Raw genomic sequence first — 26,756 nt, forward strand, 5'->3', positions numbered from 1 at the left:
AAGGCTTGTTAGGATTTTCAGACAAAAATCTCCCATTCAAAAGATGCCTCCGGTGGAAGCAAAAATGAATCTACTTACACTGTTTTTTCAGGCTGCAGCTAGAGCAATCTAGCACTCAGCTACATGTAGAAGTGCTGTGACATGTAGAAGACTAACACACAAACTAATTGTACTTCACCCCTTGGCTTGAAATAGGGAACTTGCTGCCGCAAAATTTCATGTAAAATAAAATATTGGATTTTTCTGGTCTTTTCTATACTAGATGGGACTACTGTCCTTGGGAATACTAAAAAATGGCATGTACTGTATATACTCGAGTATAAGCCTAGTTTTTCAGCCCCTTTTTAGGGCTGAAAAAGCTCCCCTCGGCTTATACTCGAGTGAGGATCCTGGCTGGCTTATATTCGGGTCAGCTTATACTCAAGTATATAGGTAATCAGACTTAGACAGTCTTATCTTATTAAATTATTATTATTATTATTATCATCATCATCACCATAAATTACAATTTTATGTAAACATTCAAAAACATTAAACCTATTGATGCCTCAAATAATGTAATTTTATTAGTATCTATATTTATTTTTATTTTTGAAATTTGCCAGTAGCTGCTGCATTTCCCACCCTCGTCTTATACTTGAGTCAATAGGTTTTCCCAGTTTTGTGATAAAATTAGGTGCCTCAGCTTATATTCAGGTCGGCTTATACTCGAGTATATACGGTAAACGAATGTAGAAGCTGCATAGTTTCTAGAGTCTCCTTGATACAACAGTACATGTATAATATAAAACATAGAATCATAGAAACATGGAGCTGGGAGAGATCTCGTGGGCCATCCAATCCAACTCCCTGCCAAGAAGCAGGAAAATTGCATTCAAAGTTTGTATAAAAATATTTTTGATCTTTCTTTACTGTTAGTGTGCTCTATGTTTGCTCATCTGAAAACCTTAACTCAAAATTCCCCAAACTAAGGCTCACGGATACGTCCGTTCAAGCCCTCCACTTAAAAAAAAATTGAGGATCCCTGCTTTAAATGAGGAAAAACAGCAGTAGTTCTGCAATTATTGGGTTGAATTTTCATAATTACATAACAAACCAGATCTGAAAAAAGCGGAGAATGGCTACCATACTTACACAATACATGGCTGGCAGTTTGGCATGCTGAAAAAAAGCCACAAGTTCTGTGACTGAGCCCCCATCTCCATTCCAGTTTGAACTGCATTATAATGGTCAGTATATACTCTGCCTGGATCTACACTGCCCTATAATCAAATTTCAGAAGGTGGATTAACTGCATTGATCTGGATTATCGGGTATGTAGACTGTTTTAAGCCAATTTAATGCAGTTAATCTATATTCTGAAATTGGATTATAGGGCAGTGTAGATCCAGCCTCTTATAATGCAGATTGAACTGCACTAAACTGAGTTATATGAGTCTACACTGCCCTATATTACATTTCAAACAAAAAAAAAAAATCTGGATTCAGAAACTGGACTATATGGCCTTACCATATTCCTCCATAAGCAATAAAGCTCCATATATGTTTCCCCCTGCTAATTTAACTGAGTTACAGTACTTTTGGCCTTTGAATTATGTTTGCAGCCATTGAATTTAGGTGATAGGGGAAAGTAGGAGGATAGAGAAACTAAGATGTTTTGAAAGACATTGAAAAGTGGGGTGGCAGAGAGATTAATCAAGATGGTCCTTTGCTAAAATGGGGTAATTGGATAGTAGGCTGGTATCACCTGACCTAGGAAGGGCTGTGGAATGAGGATCTATTCCCAATCTGGTTTTCCAATACTGCCATGCAGAAGTTAAACCCATTACATTCAATGAGACTTTCTTCCAATGAGACTCGGGACCTCGTCACATGAGGCTTGGGCGCTTCCAGGACAGAGCCAGCATACAGTGTGCCGGAGCCCATCACATGACGCATGGCTCTTTCCGGTGGGGCTCCATTCTGGCTCTTTCTAGGTTCATCTTAGGGCGGAGCCCTGAGAACATGGTTGGCTACCCATGTTCTCATTGGGTAAGCCAGGGACAGTGCGAGGAGAAGCTGGGCAGTGACTCTTTTGCCCATGTGATGGGGAAGGCAGCGATGCCGGTTGTGGGATGACGGTTTCCCCCGCTGCCCACCGGATTTGCTATACGGATGCTCCTGGCTATCTCCTGGTTTGAGAACCTCAATGTTATATACAGGCAGTCCCCGAGTTACAAACATCTGACTTATAAACGACTTATATTAAAGAACTGGTGAGACAACAGCAAGTGAGAGAAATCTACCTCTAGGATGGGAAATTCACTCCTGAAAGAATGATCATGGGGAAAAGGTCTCCACTGAAGCTTTATCATCAATCATTTTTTCCACAACAAGCCAAATTTTTCAAAATCCAATTATCACAGGGACAGAAAGTGAGGTGAAATCTTCTGAACATGGACACAGACAGAAAAACAAAGCCCACAAGGTGTTAACCCTTTCCTGTGCTATCCAAAGCTATATAGATAGATGGATGGATAGATATAGTTTTGGCTGGACTTACACATAAAAATGTACCTGTTCCAACTTACATACAAATACAACTTAAGGATAAATTTATTTATTTATTTATTTATTAGCTTTATTTTGTTAAAGCGCTGAGCTGCTGAACTTGCAGACCAAAAGGTCCCAGGTTCAAATCCCAGGAGCGGAATGAGCGCCCGCTGTTAGCCCCAGCTCCTGCCAACCTAGCAGTTCGAAAACATGCAAATGTGAGTAGATCAATAGGTACCGCTCCAGCAGGAAGGTAACAGCGCTCCATGCATTCATGCCGGCCACATGACCTTGGAGGTGTCTACAGACAACGCCGACTCTTCGGCTTAGAAATGGAGATGAGCACCAACCCCCAGTCGGTCACAACTGGACTTAACATCAGGGGAAAACCTTTACCTTTTTTACCTTTTTATCCTGTTCTTCTCACCCTTGTCAGGTACTCAGTGTGGTATACAAATGGCAATATTCAATGCCACACATTTAACAACATAAAATAAAACATCAAAATAATAAACTATTAAAAGCATATAAATATCATAAAACCATTAAAACAAATATCCAGTCCTGAGGCTGTCACTTACATGCTACATTGTGCTAATGTTATATTGCACTATCCAAATGCCTGGTTGCAGAGCCAGGTCTTCACTTTTTTTCTAAATACCAGGGGGGAGGGGGACAATCGGATATCACTGGGGAGGGAGTTCCACAACCAAGGGGCCACCACGGAGAAGGTCTTGTCTCTCATCCCCACCAGTCATGCTTTCCATGGGGGTGAAACCCAGAGCAGGGCCTCCCCTACAGATCTTAATTCTCTGACAGGTTCATATACTTGGACAGGTAAGTTGTACTGGAACCGTTTAGAGCTTTATAGGCCAAAACCAGCGCTTTGAATTGTGCTCGGTAGTAGTTTGGCAAACCTACAGAATCTATTTTGTTTGTAACTTGGGGATTGCCTGTATTCTGAAACAGGTCTCGTCTTATTTAAATTGTACCATCACTACACATCCCACTTTACAATTAATAGACAGCTCCCTGCTCTCAGGCTTACAATCAAACTTTGACATTTCCCAGAAAATCCCCATGACTAACACATCATGTGGAAAGCATTATGTCACACACTCTGATTTCCCTGGCTATTCAGTGCACTGGATCATTCCAGAATTTTATTAATTCAGGGAGCAACAGATAAGTTGTATACGATCTCAGTTGTTCCAAAGCAGGTGGCAGACGCATTCAGCCCTGAGAATTAATTTGGGAGCCATGCTCCATATGAAAATCATATTGGTAAACAAGCTCTTGAGAAAACACCCCTTGCTCTTTCCTTGGAGATTCAGGCATTAAATGAATTTCTGTCTGGCTACATTCTGTCCTGCAACATTTTTGCCTTACTGTTGCCAGCTGTTCTTCCTCTGCAGGGACATGGCTTATATTTTGGGTTGGTGGCACCTGTATGCACTCCAGAATTACTCTATAGATTGTGTAGCACAACAAGCGGCAGTTTACATTCTTATTCTTTCCATTAATTTACCAAAACATCTCTCACTCTAGCATTCCATTTTATGTAGATCGGCATTACATGTAATAACTCATCTTCATGTGAATAATGAACAACAAGATCACTTGAATTAACTTGGATTGTTCATGAATACCCAGAGGACAGATAAAGGCTAGGAAAAGGACAATGAACAACTGGGTTACAATTGTTCCAGATAAATTAACAGTGCAAATTTGTACTTCTGTATGCACCCAACCTTCTGGGAGCACGTATTGCCGATCAAAGCTGTTGCTTTCATTTGGCTAATCCGTACTGTTCAACATTGATTCTGTTTGAAGTATCACTTTAGCTATCTTCATTTAACAAGATTGAGACAGATCTGCACACCAAAACTTCATGTATTCTGCACAGATACAGACACTACAACACAATATAATAAAAGAGTTCCAACTGATTTGTGTTAAAAAGGTCCTTCCCACTCAAAGCATACAAGCCATCTTCAACAGACATTTTTTAATATAAGTAATTTCTTTTTTATTTTAAAGATATAGGATTCGAAGGTCAAAGAGACAGAATAAATGTTACACTTGTCTAATCCAATTATTGCTAGACATATTGTATTATTGATCATAATATTGTAATACAATATAATACTAATAATCATACAATATAATAATATAATAATAATATATTTTATATTATGTGCAATATTGCTAATAATATTGCAATATAGTGGTATAGTAAAAAAAAAAAAAAAGGTAAAGGTTTCCCCTGACGTTAGGTCCAGTCATGTCTGCCTCTGGGGGTTGGTGCTCATCTCCATTTCTAAGCTGAAGAGCGGGCGTTGTCCATAGACACCTCCAAGGTCATGTGGCCGGCATGACTGCATGGAGCACCGTTACCTTCCCGCCGGAGCAGTACCTATTGATCTACTCACATTGGCATGTTTTCGAACTGCTAGGTTGGCAGAAGCTGAAGCTAACAGCGGGCGCTCACTCTGCTCCCGGGATTTGAACCTGGGACCTTTCAGTCTGCAAGTTCAGCAGCTCAGTGCTTTAACACACTTCGCCACCGGGGCTCCTAGTGGTATAGTACAAAATAGTAATATATAATGCTAATCTTGTGCTATGCTAATAACATAATATATGGCATGTACATATAACTTGTAGGCAGCTCTGAGTCTTACAATAAATAATAATATTCTTATGCAAAGTCCACTTTTTTCAATATTATAAATATGATCCCAAATTTCACTGTGTAGGAATAGGGACTTGACAAATAGGTTGTGAAAAGTACATCCTTTGCGATTCCCTGTAAAATCCAACCTTTTGAAAGAGATGTCAAGGTTTTCACCAGCTTTGAATGGCTTCTTGATCCTTTTCCAAACTTTTCTTTCCCTGCACTAACCTAAAGAAACCATCTTTCCACTTCCACTGACTTCAAAGGAGCAATTAGAGATTACAGAGCAACGTATGTTAGTATCATGATATCAACAACAACAACAACTTTATTTTATCCTACCCTATCTCCTTAATTCCTCTTAATTATAGAATTCAGAGACATATACATTTTGGGGTGAAATTTGAACATTTATGATTATATAGAAGCAAGAGTAATGGATAAACCATCATAACTCAGTAGTATGTCTGTAGAAATCATTCAAAAATTAGACACAATGGGGGACCCTTGCTTTTCTTATTTTCAGATTGGAAGGATTTAGAAAATACTTTCCATAACCAGACCCGAATCCACAGGCCAAAAGAATGCAACATATGATATGGGGCTAAGGCAACACAACTACCTACTGATGCTAAAGAAGAAATGAAGTAGAAATGCCATGAAACCCATTTGGGCCCATCACATTCATTTTTTTCACCACACAGTGCAATCTTTAAACAGCAATTAAAATCTAAGTCAGAGACAATTCTCATCTTCCTTCCTTCTGTTCAACAAATCAATACCCAACTGTCTCCTCAAATCTTCTATTTAAACCCAGCTTGCCAACTGGACTACGGAGAAGAGCAGCATTGGCAATATTGGTGCCTCAGGAACAGAAAAGGAAGCAGGTCTCCCCTGCTACCCATCCAGCTTCTTGCAATACCATCATGTACATGAATGAGTGGAATGTTCCTTCCTTGAATCTTTCAGAAACTGAAGTGAAACTACCCTTTCTCCCAGTAGTTAGATACCAAATCAATATATTTAAAAGCAAGGGCAAAGAGAATCTAGATCAATGGTTCTCAACCTGTGGGTCCCCAGATGTTTTGATCTTCAACTCCCAGAAATCCTAATAGTTGGTAAACTGGCTGGGATTTCTGGGAGTTGAAGGCCAAAACAGTTGGGGACCCATATGTTGAAAACCACTGTTCTAGATGGATGATAGGGGAACAAGGCTCAGAAATCACTCAAAAACATGTCCATGTCCATGATCAACTGTTAACGATGTGCTGTATGGGTATATTTCATTTATTCTCCATAACAAAACCATCTGGTAAATATGAAACAAGCAAACCTGGGAATGTTCAATATCCACAAAGCATAGACAAGGACAGCCAAAGTCTCAATTCTACGTGTTGTTGAAGGCTTTCATGGCCGGGATCACAGGGTTGTTATATGTTTTCCGGGCTATATGGCCATGTACCAGAAGTATTCTCTCCTGACGTTTCACTCATATCTATGGCAGGCAACCTCGGAGGTTGCAACAACTGTCAATTCTACCCTCAAAATTAACATTCACAAATTTGGATGTCCCCCAATGTACATGATATTTATTATGCAAAAGAAATGCCAAATCAAGCCCTGGTGTGTCTCAACATCTTTATAAATTACTTGGATGATGGAATGGAAAGCTGGCTTATCAAAAGGCACCAGTTTAGAAGACATAGATAATACCACAGAATTCAAAATGATTTTGACAAATTGGAGGCTGGGCCAAAACTAACAATATTACCATAATGCCGACACTGATAATTGTAAAGTACCCTATCTACGCGTATAAGTCTAGAAATTTTAATCAAAAAATCACCCCGCAAAACCTGGGTTGACTCATCTACATGTCAATGTAAGTACTGTACCTTAACTATTATCCAAAATAAACCATTGCTATCTCTTAGTAGAATGGTGAAAGGCAAGAGCTTAGTCCTTCCCAGAAGAATCGGAGAAAAGCAATGATCCCTTCTGCTCCCTCTGCCCTGTTGCTGTTTCTGGCCTTTTTGAATGTCTGGGTGCTGAATTGGCAGTGGTTTATGTATCTTCTACCAACCAATTTATATATGTTGTTGTAGTGCTTCCTCATATCCACAATGAAACAAGATTATGCCCTAGGACACAACAGTTCCCAGAAATTCTGCATAATGGATGATTTCAAGCAGTGGGCAAGCTATCTTTTCGTTATTCTAATTGAGAACATTCAATAAATTCACAGAACAAGATGGTTATTTGATGGTTCGTACAGACCATTATTTGACAATATTATATTTGATGTATTTCTTATTACTATTGTATCTTAGCTGTCAAATGCTCTAAGTCACGTTATACAAGTATTTGACAGCTGGCAGCTTGTAAGATTTTATATTTTGAAACCTGACAAAGTCAGAACAGCCTCAAAATATCTATAACCTAACCAATCTGAATTTCAAAATTTGAGCAAAAAATGTCATACATAATAGGAGGATTTTAATTTTGAAGCAACATTAATAACATTAATCCTGAACTGAAAATTGTAAAATTCATGTAAATTCAAACATTTGCAACAATTTATTTTGGATCAAAAATTAATTTCCCTGAAATCATCAGAATTAAATTTATTTCTTAGAGCCATGTATTAAGACTGAATTATCTAGATGTACATTTGTGCTCTCTAAGGATAGAGGAACTTCTTATTTCAGTGTGATTGCAGACCTTGTGAAGTGCAACCTTGTGCACTTGGAATAAGGACTTCATTGAACAGGTGGGAGAAAGCGGGGGAAAGTAGAGGGAACTACCCTCCTTTTTTCCTACCATCTTTCCCCATCTTTCCCCATCTTCTGGAATGGCTAGCTATCCCATTTCGTTCTGCCCGTGTTGTCCCGGTTTAAGCTGTTTGGAGTAGGGTTAGACCCGACTCCTGAAGACACCTTTAGGGCTCAATTTCCATGCGCTGAAGAAATGGAGCCCCGTGGAGTCCCACCGGAAGTGCCCTTATGCCATGTGATGGCCTCCGTGGAACTCCCATGGGGCTCTGGTTCTGCAGCGTACAAAAACGGGGCCCTAAAGCCATCTGATGAGGTCCTACGTGAGCTAGTCTTCCAGAGGCCACATGTTCAAGTGGAGTGCATGATGCAAGGCTCTACCAATTGTCTTGTCTCTACCATCTTCAAATTCCTGTTGTTCAAGTTCTGTTTACACGTTATTGGGGTGGTGAATCCACTTTGAGTTTCGGTTCTAACTTTACAGGAGTTCTAACTTTGCAGGAGCTCTGAGATTATTTTGGGTACAGGATTAAAAGCCTTGGTAGCTCATTTAAAGTATGTGTTAAAGTTTGGAACACAGTTATAGAGATGCATAGTTATATGTGTTGGGACACTTAAACAATATAAGTAGTTCAACCGAGATGTAACAGGAAGTATTCTGACTGGGAGTAATGAGATATTTTCTGTTTCAGGAGCTGTCTTCTTCCTTCCATATTAAAGGAATTGTTTACAAAAAGGTGTTTTATTTATTTATTTATTATAATTAAGGTAAAGGTTTTCCCCTGACGTTAAGTCCAGTCATTACCGACTCTGGGGGTTGGTGCTCATCTCCATTTCTAAGCCGAAGAGCCGGCATTGTCCATAGACACCTCCAAGGTCATGTGGCCGGCATGACTGCATGGAGCGCCGTTACCTTCCCGCCGGAGCGGTACCTATTGATCTACTCACATTGGCATGTTTTTGAGCTGCTAGATTGGCAGGAGCTGGGGATAACAGCGGACGCTAATTCCGCTCCTGGGATTTGAAGCTGGGACCTTTTGGTCTGCAAGTTCAGCAGCTCAGCGCTTTAACACACTGCGCCACCACCAGGACCCTTTAATTCTAATGAATTATCTTAAAATATGATCATTGTATTTTAAAACATTGAAGGATATGGTTTTGAAACATAACAAAATTAAATTTCATTCATTAAAACATTAAAATATGAAAATGTTACACCAATTGCACACACACACACACACACACACAACAACAATTACATAATTAAAATTTATCATTTAAATTCCCACCCAAATAAAACTGTCTTCATCTGCCAGCAAATAGAAAGCAAGGAGAGGACCTGCGGAAGGGAGTTTCACATCTGGGAGCATCCACAGAGAAAGCTTTCTCCCAACCACAGCTGCAAAGGTAGAGAGGCCAAGAGAAAGCCCTCAAAATCTGACTAGTAAAATTAGGATCTGTATATTTATGAACATTCATTTCAGCTCTATCTTCTCATTCTTATGACTCATGAACACTCCATTTTTGTTCCCTATCCCAACCTTCAGACTCTATGGAGCTGCTACCGGGTTCCCCGAAAATAAGACAGTATCTTATATTAATTTTTGCTCCCAAAGATGCGCTAGGTCTTACTTTCTTATTTTTCCACGAAGAATTCACATTTATTGTTGAACCAAAAAATGAACATTTATTATATACTGTACAGTAGTTGTCATCACAAACCAGCATAACCAGACAAACTATGAATCCTATCAAGAATTTCTTGTTACTACCAATATTTCCATGTACAACACTCTATGGTACGTACATTTGCCGATCCTGCATGCTCTGGTGTTCTATTCATTGGGCATGCTTCCAAACAAAAACTTTGCTAGGTCTTACTTTCGAGGGAGGCCTTATATTTAGCAATTCAGCAAAACCTTTACTAGATCTTATTTTCTGGGGATGTCTTATTTTAGGGGAAACAGGGTAAGTGGCATCTCTTCTGGAGGACAGGATCAAGTCCCTTAGACTTGACTTGTAAATTTGATGTCATAAAGCCAAAAGCAAAGGGAAGAGAATGAAAAGAAATTAACTGTTGCCCTATGCCTTCTTCCCAACAGCAGTGCCTAGACTTTCTAAACCTGTTGGCTGTAGACTCCAGCTTGCTTTCCAGAAAGTGCCTTTTACAATGGCAGGTCTGTCTTGCCCTTCTCCCTGCCTGCTCATAGTGTAGTTGATTTGTTCTTCCATCACCAAGTTACACTAAAAGCAGCCTCATCGTTGTGGTGGGACTGGACCAGACAGACCACTGGGGATAACTGATGGGCCCCGGAGCTATTGAGCTGCCACCGCAGAGGAAACCCAAAAGGCACCCCTACTGCCTTGATTGGGATTTCTGAGCTCGCAGTTGTACAACGCTGTCAAGGTCAGCAGGTTTGGGTTCACTGAACGGTCAGGATGGTTTGAATTACTAGTGCTGTCTGCGGATTCCTCCTTTGATTGCTCTGTGCTCTGGAGCACCAGCAGTAAGGAGATGCTGATCTTGCCATGTGCTATACAGCAGTGTAACACCGAGGGACTCAGGCATTTTGGGTTGGGAGGTGAGTACTATGAAGGAAAGAGAGCAGGGTATCAAAGACTGATAATGGCACGCTGTGAAATAAAGGTGTTTAAATCATGTTTTAAGTTTACATATAAATACAGCCTTGCATTAAGCATTAAGCTGACACTATCCAGTTCTCAGAAATAACCAAAATTAGTGTCCCCTTCCAAAATGACATTATGTCTTCAATTTCTACCTTTAGTAGAAATGAGAAGGACTGTATCTTGCATATCTTCCAAAGAGGAAATGATAAGACAGTAAACATAATTCTGGGAGGTTACGACATTACAAACCTACAATTTTATTACTGTCCGTTCCTGGCGGAAGCTACATAGCTGCTGCCAATGGTGCCATCTATTTTTTCCATCCCTGGGTCTTTTGGCAGCCATAGCTCAAATTATGTGTTAACAATATTTGCTCTTTGGAATTGCCCATTAAGATCAGCAATAGGCAGATTCAAGAAAACTAAGCTAATGATTATGCAAAGATGTTACCTAGAAAAGTGGCCTTTGGTCTTTCCATACCAAGAGCATACCTTCAATTCCAACATTCTTTTAAGGTTGGTTTTATCATTTTTTTCTCTCCCCTCCCTTTCTGACTTTCTGCTGTTTTCTTATCAACTGTGCTCAATAACAATATTTTCAATTTCTTGTCTATAGCAGTGGTTCCCAACCTGTGGTCCGTGGATCACCAGTCGTCCACAAGAACTAAAACATGGTCTGCAGCCTCACCATTACTACACGACTGCAACGCCCCATGGACCACACCCCCTTCCTCGTGTTTATGCACTTGTGGCCAGGAGACAGGAGAAAGCTGTTAGGGACAGTTTCTTGAGTCTCATAGGTTAGGTTTTCCCCTGATGATAAGTCCAGTTGTGACCGACTCTGGGGGTTGGTGCTCATCTCCATTTCTAAGCCGAAGAGCCGGTGTTGTCTGTAGACACCTCCAAGGTCATGTGGCCAGCATGACTGCATGGAGCACCGTTACCTTCCCGCCGGAGCGATAGCTATTGATCTACTCACATTTGCATGTTTTTGAACTGCTAGGTTGGCAGGAGCTGGGGCTAACAGCGGGTGCTCATTCCGCTCCCGGGATTTGAACCTGGCACCTTTTGGTCCGCAAGTTCAGCAGCTCAGCGCTTTAACACACTGTGCCACCAGGGGCCCCCTCTTGAGTCTCATGCTTCACTTTTAATATTTTTTCAACCTCAGCCCCTTCCCTTCTTTTTTTTACACAAGCATTAACAAAATCCACGGATAATAACACAGCCCAACCAAAAAAAATTATTCATGTCTTTGTTTTTAGGCCTGTTCCGGGGGTTATTTGGGGGTACTGATTCAGAAAATTGCAATGCATATGTTCTGTATCAGCAACTAGAGCTGATGCAGTTTATCCAATGCAATTTTCTGAATCAGCATCCCAAATAACCAAACTGAATCTAAAGCTGACCAAAAACTGATTTGTAACCCTTTTGATACTAATGTTGGAGAGTGGTCCCCAGCCAAGTGGTCCCTGGTCAAATAGTCCCTGGCCAAAAAAAAGGCTGGGAACAACTGGTGTCGTTTAGTATAGCGGTTTCAGTGTTGGGCTAGGACACTGAAAGACCAGGGTTTGAATGCCCACGGCCAGCACATACAATCTCATTCCTCCTATGCATATACTAACTGAACATCAATGCAATATATGTACATTTCTCAGATCTACAGATATATAGTCTAATACATAGCTAGCTATGTATACATTCTTTCTTTTTAAAAAAATCATGAGTTCTACATACATTATTTACACGGTGCCATATATAAGAAAGCAAATGCCATTTGCCTGTCCCCATACATATACCTGGTGAACTATATTTGAGAGTTACTACACTCCTATTAAAGGAGTTCCACTAGCTTTTGACAAGTTTCCGGGCCCAATTCAAAGTGCAGGTTATCACCTATAAAGCCCTATACGCTTCAGGTAACTTATCTTATAGACCACATCTCTTTCTATGAACCAGCACAGGCTTTGAGATCTGCCGGGGAGGTCCTTTTCTCAGTCCCACTACCGTCTCAAGTATGGTTGGTGGAACGAGAGAGAGGGCCTTCTTAGTGGTGGTTCCCCGGCTCTGGAATGCCCTCCCTAGAGAGATTAAGTTAGCCTCCACTCTCCAAAACTTTTGATCTAGCCTAAAACATGGCTTTTTAAACAGGCCTTTGACTCTGAGTAGACTGAAATGGGTGCATATGAGGATTGATTATTCATTGGCACTTTAGTTAGTTTGTTAATTGATAGCAGCCAGTTTTATCTGCAGATATTTCTGCATTTTTATAAAAATTAACAATTTTATTATTATGTGATGTCATGTGTGTCCGTTGTGGTTGTTGCTTTAATTTTATGTTATTGTTTTTATGCTTCTGTACTGTTTATTTTATATGCTGCACTCTGGAGTGCTTTCATGAGCCACGCTGAGTCCCTTCGGGGAGATGGTGGTGGGGTATAAATAAAGTTGTTTATTATTATTATTATTATTATTGACACAACGACATTGTATGACACAGCAAACATGATAGATATGCTGGATTTCGTATCACAAAATCACAAGTCGAACACTTCCCAAGTGTTTAGGACTGTGTGATGTATTTTCGGATGATGCATGCAGATCCCAGTAGGGTGGCCTTTTGCAATTGGCAGATTGTAATTTTGTCAATGTCTGTTGTTTCAAATGCTGGCTGAGATCTTTTGGCATGGCACCCAATGTGCCGATCAACACCAGGACCACCTGTACTAGTTTCTGCCAGAGTCTTTGAAGTTCAATCTTGAGGTTGTTATTATTATTATTATTATTATTATTATTATTATTATTATTATTATTATTATTATGACACAGCAAACAAGATAGATATGCTGGATTTAGTTTCACAAAATCACCAGTTGAACACTTCCCAAGCGTTTAGGACTGTGTGATGTATTTTCGGATGATGTGCGCAGATCTCAGTAGGGTGGCCTTTTGCAATTGGCAGATCATAATTTTGTCAATGTCTATTGTTTCCAAATGCTGGCTGAGATCTTTTGGCACGGCACCCAATGTGCCGATCACCACCGGGACCACCTGTACTGGTTTCTGCCAGAGTCTTTGAAGTTCAATCTTGAGGTTGTTGTTATTATTATTATTATTATTATTATTATTATTATTATTATTATTATTATTATTATTATCCTGGAGGAGTTGCGAACTAATGATATAAAATATCAAGTACTTCATGAGAAATACTCTGCTGCAAAGTCTCAAAAACAGAAAAGCACAGAATGTCTATATATGATCTTGCCGTCCAAAATATGTTTGTCTAATAGATAGAGGTAATTGAACTGATATCTAGTTTCATGTGGGCTCTTAACACCAGGTCTGGTTGGGATAATGGCTATGGCAAGTGGCTATGACAAATAGTTTCCTTTCTGGCTGTCAAAGGTTAGAATAATAGAATCACAAAGTTGGAAGAGACCACATGGGCCATCCAGTCCAACCCCTTATGAGTTTGTGAAATGGTTTGAGAGTACAGAGGTCTTGAAGCTTAACCAAACTCTTCAACATTTCTCCCCCACGGCTTTGCCCTGGGGGGTCACAGAATTGATACTATACTACGTTCTAGAGAAGGGTCGGTGCAGCAAGTACAAAGGGCTGTCTTTTTCTCACTCACACAAATGCACATATTCACCTGGGTCACTTCCTGTTGCTGCCACACTATCAGCTGAATGGGCAGCGGGGAACATTTACTTTAAAACTATACATGATGACTTCATTTGCTCAAGTAGCATGGGAGCACTAGGTCTGCTCAAATCATTGGCAGTTTTAAACACAGATGGTCCAATCCACAGGCTTTATAAGTCCTACGTTACACCAGTGTGCACAACCATTAGGATAACTATACAGAAGGTCTTAGCAAATGCATGGATCCAAACAATGCATGGGAAGGGGGGGGGGGAGTGTTCTCCCACCCTTCCTTCAGCTGCACTTTTTCCATATATATCCTTCCTTCCTTCCTTCCTTCCTTCCTTCCTTCTTCCCTTCTCTTCTTTCCTCCCTCCTGCTCTTCAAAAAAAATGCTGGATGAAAGAGCCTGCCTATGTCCCAGAGTCTTGCTGGCTTACATTAATGAGATACATAAAGCTTAATCCAGTGGTGGCCTGAGCAGTTCTACAAAAGGAGGTAATAGCAGGCTGCCATGAACAGTGTCGCTCAGGTAATTGGTTTATCTATCTGGAAGCAGGAGTAGCAATCTCCACCCAGACAGACTAGTAGTAAAGTCTCTTCCTTAAGGCTATTTCCTTTGTCTTTTTCAATTGCTTTGCACATCCATGTGAGAGGGAGAGAGAGAAAGAGAGAGGGGGGAATGTTAATTTGTGAATTAATGGCTTTTCTCAGCGGAATTGTAAATTCAAATGTCATCTCACATGGTGATACTGTGCTTGAGCTTCCGAGGAAGAAATTATAAATCCCCTCCCTGCCTTCTCCCTCCCCAACATATACACAGGCACACATTTGGCTCTTCTTCTCAAGAGAGAATCATGTAGGGCAAAACATGCTACTTTCAATTTGCAGTAACAGCACAACAGAGAACGCAATGATGGCTGCTTCCCATTCGTCCTCCCTCATATAATCTGGGTGGCTCTGTGCCTCCACTTGCCCGTTTCAATTCTGTATGAAAACATAGATTGTCTCCTTCCTTCCTTCCTTCCTTCCTTCCTTCCTTCCTTCCTTCCTTCCTTCCTTCCTTCCTTCCTCTCTTTGGGGACGAAGCATAGGGTCCCTTTAAAAAAAAAGGTGCGATTGCAATTTTCTCTTTTCCATCAGTAATCAGGTGAATTAATGACCCTGAATTTAAAGTGAGGGGTGGTATTCTGGCCTTCTTGCCTGCCTTGCAAAGAGAAGGAAGCCTTCATTGTTGCTGAGCAGGAGGCGGGCAGTGGTGAAGGAGATTCATGGATGGAGATTGAATATGCAATTTTCTTTCACCTTGCCAAGAGCTGCCCCTGGGCTGTTCCTGGCCTAAATATTTTTTCCTGTTTTCCCATCTCAGCCTTACCTGGCCCTCCTACCTCCCTTTCATTCTTTCCAGAAAATTACCTTCAAAATTGATTTCCACTTTTACAAACAAATATAATGGAAACATGAAAGGAAAAATAGGGAAGCCTGTGCTATGATGAATTAAGGCTGTCAGAGGTTCTTCAAGTCATCTTTGCTTTGTTTTACAAGCCTATCTGGTCTTTCTTTTATCAGTGGTTGACTATCTTGCCCCCACGTATCTTGACAGCTGCCAGAGAATACTAGCTTTAGAAGGGGATCATCAGCTGTCATCTAGTCTACTTTCAATCCCAAAACAGTTTTCCAGCGTCTAAAGCAGTGGTTCCCAACCTGTGGACCACCAGTGGTCCCTAAGAACTAAAATATGGTGCGCAGCCTCATCGTTACTACACTGTTGCAAGGAGAGCGACTGGTCTCATGAAACCCTCTTATAGTGCCGAGGCAATGGGGATGTCAGGAGGGGAGAGGCTGACTACACATGAAAGGCGCAACAACAAGCCTCCTGACTGCTGCTTCTCCTCCTCCTCCTCCTCCCTTCCTTCCCCTGAGAGGAGCTGTTCCATACAGCGCCTTGGTGTCTTTGTTTTTAGACCTGTTCTTGGGATTATTTGGGGATGTTGATTCATAAAATTGCATTGGATAGACCACATCAGCTCTAGATTATTAAATATGGTTTTCTGTGGGCGAGCAGATGGCGACTACTGCCATATTTACACTACAGTCATAACAAGGTTTGCCAGGGCAGACCATCTCATTCAGAAATTTATTTCAGTAAATTTCTGGTCCAAAACCTTTTTAAAGGGATGGGCCCTGTGATGTGATAAGGTGGGGTACTAGGAAGTTTACAGAGCAAGGGCAGCAAAGGATTGAGAGACCAGGCCAGAAATGCTCTGGGTGGTATGATTGTGGGACCAGGCATGGAAGCCACGGGCCTAAAATCTGGATAACTATCAATGAACATGACAAAAAAAGCACACACCTGTGCTTTAGATGGATTCGGAATCAGCTGGTTTTCACTGTAATAGGCAGTAAGAGCCCCCAAATCTTTGGAGAGCTTCTGTTCAACCATTTCAAAGCTCCCTGCTTGGGCGGTGATGGCACGATCATCAGCATAGATGAAACTAGATGAGCAGATGAAGGCTGGTACGTGCCATATGTTCTGCAGCTCAAAAACTAGAGCTGATACGTGCCATTTTTGTAATCAGTGAATCAAATATATCAAGAAACAGGTCTAACAGGCCTAACAAATATATCAAGAAACAGGTATGACATCCAAAATGTGTGTTGGCCATGTAATAATAACCACTGCTAGCCCTGAGGAATTTTCCCCTAGTAGGCCCTGCACTGCTGCTTCCAGGACTTGAACAACAATAAGGTCTATGAGGCATATAACATTACCACCCCACTCTCTACTTTGCTCCAAATGATATGATGAGCCCAAGTATATAACTCTTCAATTTCTTTCCTTATTCCAACACCTTTGTCCCTGGCTCTTGGCACACATACACTGCAAGCACATATCTACAAACACCAGAGATCCCTGTTTTTAGCTAGCAACAGTTGAGAGGGGACTTCAAGGCCACTTCACAGGCAAACATTCTCCTCCTTTGGCACTGTTCAACAATTTATTTCCCTGACTGGAGACCTACCGTGTTTCCCCGAAAATAAGACAGTGTCTTATATTATTTTTTGCTCCCAAAGATGTGCTAGGTCTTATTTTCAGGGGATGTCTTACTTTTCCATGAAGAAGAATTCACATTTATTGTTGAACAAAAAATGAACATTTATTATATACTGTACAGTAGTTGTCATCACAAACCAACATAACCAAACCAGACAAACTGTGACTCCTGTCAAGAATTTCTTGTTACTACCTTTATTTTCATGTACAACTGGTATGTACATTTACCAATCCTGCATGCTCTGGTGTTTGTTTGGCAGGCGCTGGGCATGCTTCCAAACAAAAACTTTGCTAGGTCTTACTTTCAGGGGAGGCCTTATATTTAGCAATTCAGCAAACCCTCTACTAGGTCTTATTTTTCGGGGATGTCTTATTTTCAGGGAAACAGGGTAGAGAAGCATAGTAATTTCCTGAAACTTCAAGCTAGCACCCTGAGGTCCATTATCTATAGATGCACCATTCCTGTCCTCTACCCAAGGAACACTGAAAAACAACATTCTGTGTCCAGAAGAAAACCTCATTCAACTGTAGACATTTATAGTGGAAGCTAATAAACAGAAAAAAATAATTCTATCCACATTTTCTAGTAAATAGTTATCTCAGATCTTTGGGTTTTGCCAAACCTTCAGGACAGTAGCCAAAAGCCTGAGGGTGTCACAGAGATGGAGTTGGGGTTGGATTAAAACCAGTGGAGTCCCTTTTTGGACAAAGTTTGTCGGAGACTATGGAATACTCTGTGGTTTTAGGGAAGTTTGGACTGTTGGACTGGCTCTGATTCAGCTTGATTTGTAGTCATGACATCAGTGGCGTTATCCTTTTCTAGCATAGAAAAATAGAATCATAGATTTGGAAGAGAACATGAGGGACATCTAGTTCAACTCTCTGCCATGCAGTAACACACAATCAAAGCACTCATGGCAGTATCTCACTTTTCAGAAACTTCCATCAATCATGAACTCCTTTCTCTTTTAGTATTCTTGACCATGGGATCACACTCAGTATTTCCCTACATTTAATAAAATCAGCTTTCTTAAAGTCTAGGGTGCATGTCTGACTTTGCTTGACTTCCCCTGTATAACAAATTCTAGAGCAGTGGCTCTCAACCTGTGTTTTGGCTTATAACTTCCAGAAATCCCAGCCAGTTCACCAGCTGTTAGGATTTCTGGGAGTTGAAGGTCAAAACATCTGAGAACCCACAGGTTGAGAACTACTGCTCTAGAAAAACATAAGACAGTCCTACCTAAGGCACCCACCACATCCACCCTATTAACAAAGTTGTCTGTGTTGGTTAGCACCAGATCTAACATAGCGAATCCCCTTATTGCCTCTTCTACTTTCTAAAAAAAAAAAGTCCAGCCTGTTATACAAGGCTATTTTCCATTTGTCATATTAAAGCTATGTTTTGAGGTGGCTTCAGATGTAACAGAATCATAGAAGAAAGCAAGAAACACAATCTTGCATGGTCCTCATCTCTATACACCTTTATCATAGGTTAGTAATGTTACTCCTGTACTTTTTCATCAACAGCAAGCCAGAGATAATTTGGCTCCTATTGTAGCTAAAGTAGAGTCTCACTTATGCAATCTTCACTTATCCAATGTTCTGTATTATCCAACCCAGTTTGCCTTTTAGTAGTCAGTGTTTTTGTAGTCAATGTTTTCAATACATTGCGATGTTTTGGTGGTAAATTCGTAAATACAGTAATTACTAGATAACATTACTGTGTATTGAAATGCTTTTTTTGTTGATTTGTTGTAAAACATGATGGTTTGGTGCTTAATTTGTAAACTCATAATGTAATTTGACATTTAATAGGCTTTTCCTTAATTCCTCCTTATTATCCAACATTTTCACTTATCTGCTGGCCTGTTTATGTTGGATAAGCGAGACTCTACTGTAGTATGAAAAATGTTCTATCTATGATCGTCTATTGAGCAAAAACCTATATATGCAAACTAAACTCTGATCCATGTCAATGTGAAAAACCTATATGCAAACTAAATTCTGATCCATGTCAATGTGAAAAGCTGCACACATACACACTGTTGAATAACTATGAAGATTGTGACCAGATAAAATCCTCTGTGGAGTGACTGCTTATCCTCACAAGGCTACATTTTCAAGATTAACACTGACACGTGATATATGCAATCAGTGAACAAAGGGGTAATAAGCAGATATTTTCCCAGTTCTCACTACATACACATTTGTTTGTGGGAAGAAAATAAGCCCTAGAGTTCAACCCCCTTTTCAATCTCCTAACTCTAAATATTCTCCCCTTTGAACGATTTCACTAGAAACTGAACTCTCTGTCTCAGATGATGAGTAATAGCGAGAAAAAAGCACCCTGCCTGTGTGTTCACTATACCTCTCCAGAATTGCCCTCTTGCTGGCTTTGATTTGGAAAGCCAGGGTGAGTCAACTTGCTCCCAGGATAATATCCTGAGCAAGATGGTGTGCTTCTTAACAATAAACTGAAAAATGGATTTTGCTGCAAGAATGGAAGAGGTTTCTCTGCCTCCCAGTCATCTGAAGAGTGTAGCTTCTAATTAAAACATTCATAGACCAACAAAGTTGTGTGCAGAAACCCTCTATAATCCGAACCTCATCTCTCATGCAAAGATACCTGCAAGCCCTGGTCTGCAGACTGAACTTAGAAGTGGCAGTGGGGAGGGGCAAAGACATAAAGAATGAGAATGAGGGGACAAAGTAAGAAGGACCAGAAAAGGAAAGAAAAAGGGAGGATGAGCCCCTCCCTCCCCCTACCTTCATCACGTTTCCTCTTCTCACCATTCGACCGAGGAATTCCCAGAATCCCGTTAATGGAGTAGGAGCCCACTGGATCATTGGAGGCACTGGAGACGGGAGGGGATGCTGTACTGGGAACTGGACAAAATGAAGAGGGAGAAAGGCCCATGAGGAGAGGAGCAGCTAGCAGGTACAAAACCATACATACATCCTGCCTCTCCAGACTGCACCCAGGGGCAGTCGCTTACCACTCCCAGCCAAGGCCAGGGCCCAAAAATGCCTTTTAAAGAGTATCTTTACATTTTGTGAATCCTCCATGGGGGGCAAAAAACTGACTTGTGTCACACAAGCTATCATACCATGTTCAAGGCTAACTAGAATATTTTTATTACAAATTTCCAGATTCGGGGAACTGAATGCCCATGATCTGCAAGGTTCGATTTGAAAGCATTACTTTTGGCAGACAGCAGAGAACTTACTTTTGGGCTAGTTTCCAGAATGCTGCGCTCCTTATGGCCTGTGGAATTGTAGTTCCCAAAGTAACTACTCTAAGCCCTGCTTTTCGGTCTCAAGATTGTATTGTGTGCATGTGAGTGAACGGTAAAAGCATGAGTATGTGGAGATTTCCTTCAGAAAGGGCAACAAACAGCAAAGCCTTCTTTTATTTTGCACTAGCTGTGCCTGACCACGCGTTGCTGTGGTGACGTATGGTAGTATGGGAAATAAAAGTATTGAGGAATTGGTGGTAGTTAAGGTAAAGGGTAAAGGTTTTACCTTACATTAAGTCCATAATAAATGGGTTATATAGCTGTGTGGAAGGGCCTTGAATCTACACTGCCATATAATCCAGTTAAAATCAGATAATCTGTATTTTATAGGCAGTGTGGAAGAGGCCTGAGGCCTAACTCTGCCTGTGCCCTGGGCTGAGTGGGTTGCTAGGAGACCAAGTGGGCGGAGCTTAGCCTTCTAACTGGCAGCAATTGGATAAAAACAATTCTTCCTCTCCCTCTAATTAGGACTTTATTTTTGTTTTCTTTTTGTTGTATGAACGTAGAGGCATGGATGACGGGTTGTGCTGCCAAGTTTAGTGTTTTTGGGATGTGTAGTTTTGTTGTTTTGTCCTAGGCCGAAATTTCATTACCCTTTTATATATATAGATTACATAAAAATTTTCAGTACAAACTTTTTTCACAAGCCATACGTTTTCACTGAAATTATGGTAAGTAAGGATGGAGCTTGTGGTTTTCCTTAAAGTTCTCTTACCATTCTTGTCAATAAGTAGTACCCACAATTTACTTGTTTCCCACCTACAGTAGTTTCTAAATACCCATATCCCTAATACGTTTAGACAGTGGAGTTGTATCAAGATAGTCATCCACTGTACATGTTAACAGTGGCAAGAATCATATATGCTCAATGATGGGGGAAAATACTAACGATAGAAGACTGAATAGTGAAGATGTGGGAACTAATAGATACTGAAAAGTTAGCAATTTTGTTGAAGAAAAAATGGATATATACTGTACTTAAGAATGAAAACTTTTCTATCAATATATATCTGAAGGATAGGAAAAGACTTTTTGTAAAAGTTTGGAGATATAAACTATTGGGATATTCATTTGTTCTTGTAAAAACAAGCAGTAGTAAATAACTAACTAGGTATAAATTGGAATAAAAATGTTAAACTCTAGAGAAACCAAAAAAGGGAAGCAGAAAATCCTCTTGTAAAACTAATTTATGTATACAGTAGAGTCTCACTTATCCAACATAAACGGGCCAACAGAATGTTGGATAAGCGAATATGTTGGATAATAAGGAGGGATTAAGGAAAAGCCTATTAAACATCAAATTAGGTTATGATTTTACAAATTAAGCACCAAAACATCATGTTATACAACAAATTTGACAGAAAAAGTAGTTCAATACGTAGTAATGCTATGTAGTAATTACTGTATTTATGAATTTAGCACCAAAATATCAGGATGTATTGAAAACATTGACTACAAAAATGTGTTGGATAATCCAGAACGTTGGATAAGCGAGTGTTGGATAAGTGAGACTCTACTGTATATGTTTGTATATTAGAGTTACATGTAATTAGAGTATAGGATGTATGTTGGCAAGAGAAATTGTGTATGAGCTATGTAACTGTTGTTTAAGTATGTTTATGCTTATGTATGCATAAGTATTGTTTTCTTTATTTGTGTTTTTTCTAGTTAAAATTTGAATTTTAAAAATGGCGGCAAAAATAAAGTCATCCACTTTACCTCAACAGACAACCTTCACAATCACAGATGGAGGGGCATATGGAGAGGTGTCAAGTGGGAGGGTAAAGTTTCATTTTTGCCATACCTTCCAGTCCATGCACACACCTATTTTCTTACAAGCGTAAGTTCCAGTTGAGGCAGAGTAATTGCCAATGGTTTAACAAAGAGGAGCTGTAAGTATGTAAGAAGTCTCTTCTGCCTACTATTTAAGTTTCCCTTCCAATCTGAACCCATCATTTCCATGTAACATGTATCTTCATGTGTGCTAAATAGTAACCTGGGACTGTTGAAGCTCAATAAAAGCAAATGGCCCCATGACAATCTATGTCAGCAGACAATGACATGGTGCATCCTGCCTGGGAATGAGAGGAAGACCTTACACCTACAACCCACACAGTCCTCCCAGAAAAGAAAGCAGGCCCCTACAGAAACACAATTTATGTGGATGATTAATCTCACACACAAATGTCAGAAAATCTATGTTTTATTCAGCATCAAGTTAAAAAGAACAACACTGCTAAAAAAAAAAAGCTTTTTTCTGATCATAGCCGTGATTGTCACAAACCCATATTATTAAGCCTTGATAAATTAATGTTCAGTTGCATACCACTTGATCATACCAAACATAAAGAAAATAAAGAAAGACAAAAAGAAAGCCATCTAGAGGTTCTGTTATTTAGTCACTGAACAATCTCATCCAAGCCCTTCTGGTTTCTAATATATTGCTAAGAAGTAACAGACTTTTCATTTCCTCTAAGTTCATAAATGAGAACTAAAAACTTCCTTCTTACAAAAGCATGTGGGTATGCAACCATGCAAATACACAATGATTTTTTTAAAAGAAACTGATGCACTATACTTAAAAATTAGAGGAAAAATTCTTCCTGAGACTATCATATCCTTCCATCTCTACCTGTACTGTAATTACCCACTAAGTCCTGCCATCTGTAATCTCTGGCCAAAACGCTCTCGAAAATCTTCGAGACTATGCAGTGACATTTCATTGCCTTTCCTAAGTATCCACTTGTTTTCTTCCAAAAACTAAATATGCCATTTAGTGCATCCCATGGTTATGTATTTAATTTTCTGATGGTTTCACAGAGATTGTATTTGCAGAAGTTTTACATTTCTCAGCAGAATCCTGAAGCTGGACCTTTTAAAAAAAATCAGCTAGTCTAAAGTCAAGTGTTTACTGCTATTCCATACTTTCTGTCAAGTGTAGCCGAAACATTTCACTGCAATGTATAACACAACTGTAGACATTCTGTGTACTATATCTCTGAACCTCTTTATTGATATTTATACCCTCACAGACTTAGCTAAATTGGATCCTTAATCCATTTGCTAATCTTAATTACAGTCAATCAACTGAATCAGCCAGATTGGAATACAGGCAGTCCCTAAATTATGAACAAGATAGGTTGTATAGGTTTGTTTCTAAGTTGAATTTGTAGATTTCTCTTACTTCCTGATGTCTCATCCCTGTTCTTAACTATGAGTTGTTTGTAAGTCCGGTTTTTGTAACCCAGGGATTGCCTGTATGTGTGGGCTTAGCAGTAGCAACTGATTTAGTGGATCTACTCTAATTGGTGCTAGTCAAAGGACAAGAATGAGAATCATCTGTCCTTCCACATGTTGCTCTATCATTCCTTACAGTTGCCAATGTTGACTAGGGTTGCTGTCTGATTCCTAAATCCCGCCATAGAAAATATTTTAATGGTTCAAAAGTATGTTATTAGTTCCATATATCATCTATAGAGTGAGCCCTTCTAGTTTTTTTCTCAGCTCAGTTTCCTCGGTGTCTGTACTTGATCAGGGTCTAAGCATCAATTGTTGGAAGCCATTGGCTAAATAGGCCCATAGGCATAATAATCTCATGAGATACAGATAAGTGACTAATTGCCAATGGTTTAACAAAGAGGAGCTGTAAGTACAGCTTACAGCTGTAAGCTGTAAAATGTTTTTGTTTTGATTCTGACTGCTGTTTAAGTTGCTAAAATGCTATTAAAAGTCCCCTTGCCAGTTCTGTAAAATATACTGTGCAGCTTGAAGAAGAGTCCTACTAAACCTGCTAACCATTTCTGTAACTTTTCAGTTGGTCATAATAAAATTACTGTCTCCTTGATGCACTTGCTGTAATAACTACACATATTTTGTGAATAGGAATCACTTTAAAGTCTTGTGCTGTCTGATTTAATTACAAAATATTTCCACACTGCCATCCTCTTTTGCAAGTTCACACTTAAAAAACAAAATAACTAGTCAGTAATTGTTCTTGTCCCATGTTCTTTACTCTGCCATGACCCTATACACATTTCACTAAACATTGACTACAGATCTGGGGGCTGGGGAGTGGAATCAATGTTCTTATCTTACCTGTCCTGTCATAGAATCAGAAACTTGAAAAACTTGATATGAGCTCATGGTAATCTGGGGCCCCTCCAGAAAGGTGTTCTGTTTATCTCAAATTATCTGTTAGTGCGGACTCATATAATCCAGTTTAAAGCAGAAAACCTGGGATCAGACCCTGGGATATAGGGCCTGTCTGGAAGGGCCCTTAGTACAAAGCTTCTTACACTGTGGGTCAGGACCCCAGATGGGCTCATGTTAACTCAATGTTGGATCACAAAATAATTTGCAGCCGTAAAAGGTTTCTGAACACTATTTTAGTGGCTGTTTTAGGTATTTACATGAATGTGCTAGCAACGAAGTGCAGCAAATGCTGATTTTGCTTGACGGATTTTCCTTACAGTCTCAGAAATACTGCTCTTCAAATTTTGATTCTAAAAAGCTAAGTTGGGCTCACCAACCATATTCAATTGGTTTAAGAAGCCCTGGTCTAGTCCACCATCATACTAATGGGGGAATCCACAGATAAACACACTGTTTTAAAATCTTGAATAAAGAGATTTGTGTAAGTTTCTGGAGTAGTTCACTCTACTCTCAAACCTTACAATCAGGAAATTCTTCCCAATATTTAGACACAATCCCTCTTTCCTGTATTTCATATCTATTGGTTCAGGCCATAACCTTTGAAAAATGAGAAAACTAGCTTGCTCCATTTTCCTTTATAGCACTCCTCCATCTTCTCTTTTTACAGATTAAACTCATAAATTTTGGTTCCCATGCCCTTTGCCATATTCTTCACTCTCCTCTGGTACTGTTCTAGCTTTTCAGTGCCTTTCTTAAACTGTAGTGCTCAGAATGAGAAGCAGCACCCCAGGTGAGTTTAAACAAAGCAAAATAGATCAGTGGTTCTCAACCTGTGGGTCCCCAGGTGTTTTGGCCTACAACTCCCAGAAATCCCAGCCAGTTTACCAGCTGTTAGGATTCCTGCCAACTTAGCAGTTCGAAAACTAGCAACTGTGAGTAGATAAATAGGTACCATTTCGGCGGGAAAAGCATAAGACGGTCCAAGCAGTCATGCCGGTCACATGACCAGGAGGTGACAACTCAGGCTCCTCGGCTTGAAAATGGAAAGGGAAATGAGTACCTCCCCCAGAGCCAGAGATGAGCACTGCCTCCAAAGCCAGAAATGAAAGGAGAAGCCTTTGCCTTTGTCTGTGTATGTGTGTCTCATTGTATTATAAAAAAGCATTGAATGTTTGCCTGTATCTGTTTACATTGTAATCCGCTTTGAGTCCCCACGGGGAGGAGGGCGGAATATAAATAAAGTGTTGTTGTTGTTATTGTTGTTGTTGTTGTTATTCAGTCTGTCACTTCATACATATCCACTTAACAGGAGCATCCTATAATCTAAATCTTACCAAAGTATCTACAGGGATATCCAGAAAGGTGGCACTTGCCAGAAGCTTTACTGAATTGCAGCCATAGCATTTTGCCAGTTTGCCAAGCTAGAACCTCGTGGTTTTTTTAAAAAAAAGTGGTAAGATTAAGCTGGTATCACTTTTTTAAAAGATTCTATACTGGCTATTAGTAATCACATTATGCAGTTCTAAGTGTTCAAAAGACTATTTAATTATCTGTTCTAGAATATTTTCTGGCATTGACATCAAGCTGACGGGTGCTTCAGCTATCCTGCCAGCTGCCCATTCCTCCTTTCAATGCACAAGGAACCATAGGACTGCTAGTTCCTGAGATAGCATATCTTGATCTCAGACTACAAGTTTTTATTTAACAGCACAAGTACCTTTTTTCTGTTCTGGAGAAAGTCCTAAGCCAGCAATTTAGCTGTTCGGAATTGTATTAATATTGCTATTATTGGCTCCAGTCAGTCTCAAAAGAAATGCATATGCATGTATATACATAGGAATAGTTGCCATATATATTCTTAAGCATGTACTAAAATTTAGCTTAATTTCCCTTGTTGTGGTAACAGGAAACTAGCAGTCCTACTGTTCCAACTGCATTGACAGGGTTACAACCTCATTGGAGGCCACCTGCATCTCATTATTTCCCTTTCCTATTAGGACTACT

The 26,756-nt window shown here is 40.0% G+C and overlaps 1 protein-coding gene across 7 annotated transcripts in view; it reads right to left on the bottom strand.

Moving 5' to 3' along the window:
- pax2 (paired box 2) overlaps positions 1-26,756 on the bottom strand; it is a 143,794-nt gene that overhangs the window by 54,328 nt on the left and 62,710 nt on the right. For 6 of the 7 annotated variants that reach the window (XM_062975903.1, XM_062975900.1, XM_062975899.1 and 3 more), the window contains one exon: positions 20,071-20,190. The exons of the other annotated variant lie outside the window; for it this stretch is intronic. In XM_062975903.1, the coding sequence (XP_062831973.1) occupies positions 20,071-20,190 (120 nt within the window). The remainder of the gene's footprint in view (positions 1-20,070; positions 20,191-26,756) is intronic. 7 annotated transcript variants of the gene reach the window in all.

This window comes from Anolis carolinensis, chromosome 3, assembly GCF_035594765.1.
Source record: "Anolis carolinensis isolate JA03-04 chromosome 3, rAnoCar3.1.pri, whole genome shotgun sequence".
NCBI classification, from domain to species: domain Eukaryota; kingdom Metazoa; phylum Chordata; class Lepidosauria; order Squamata; family Dactyloidae; genus Anolis; species Anolis carolinensis.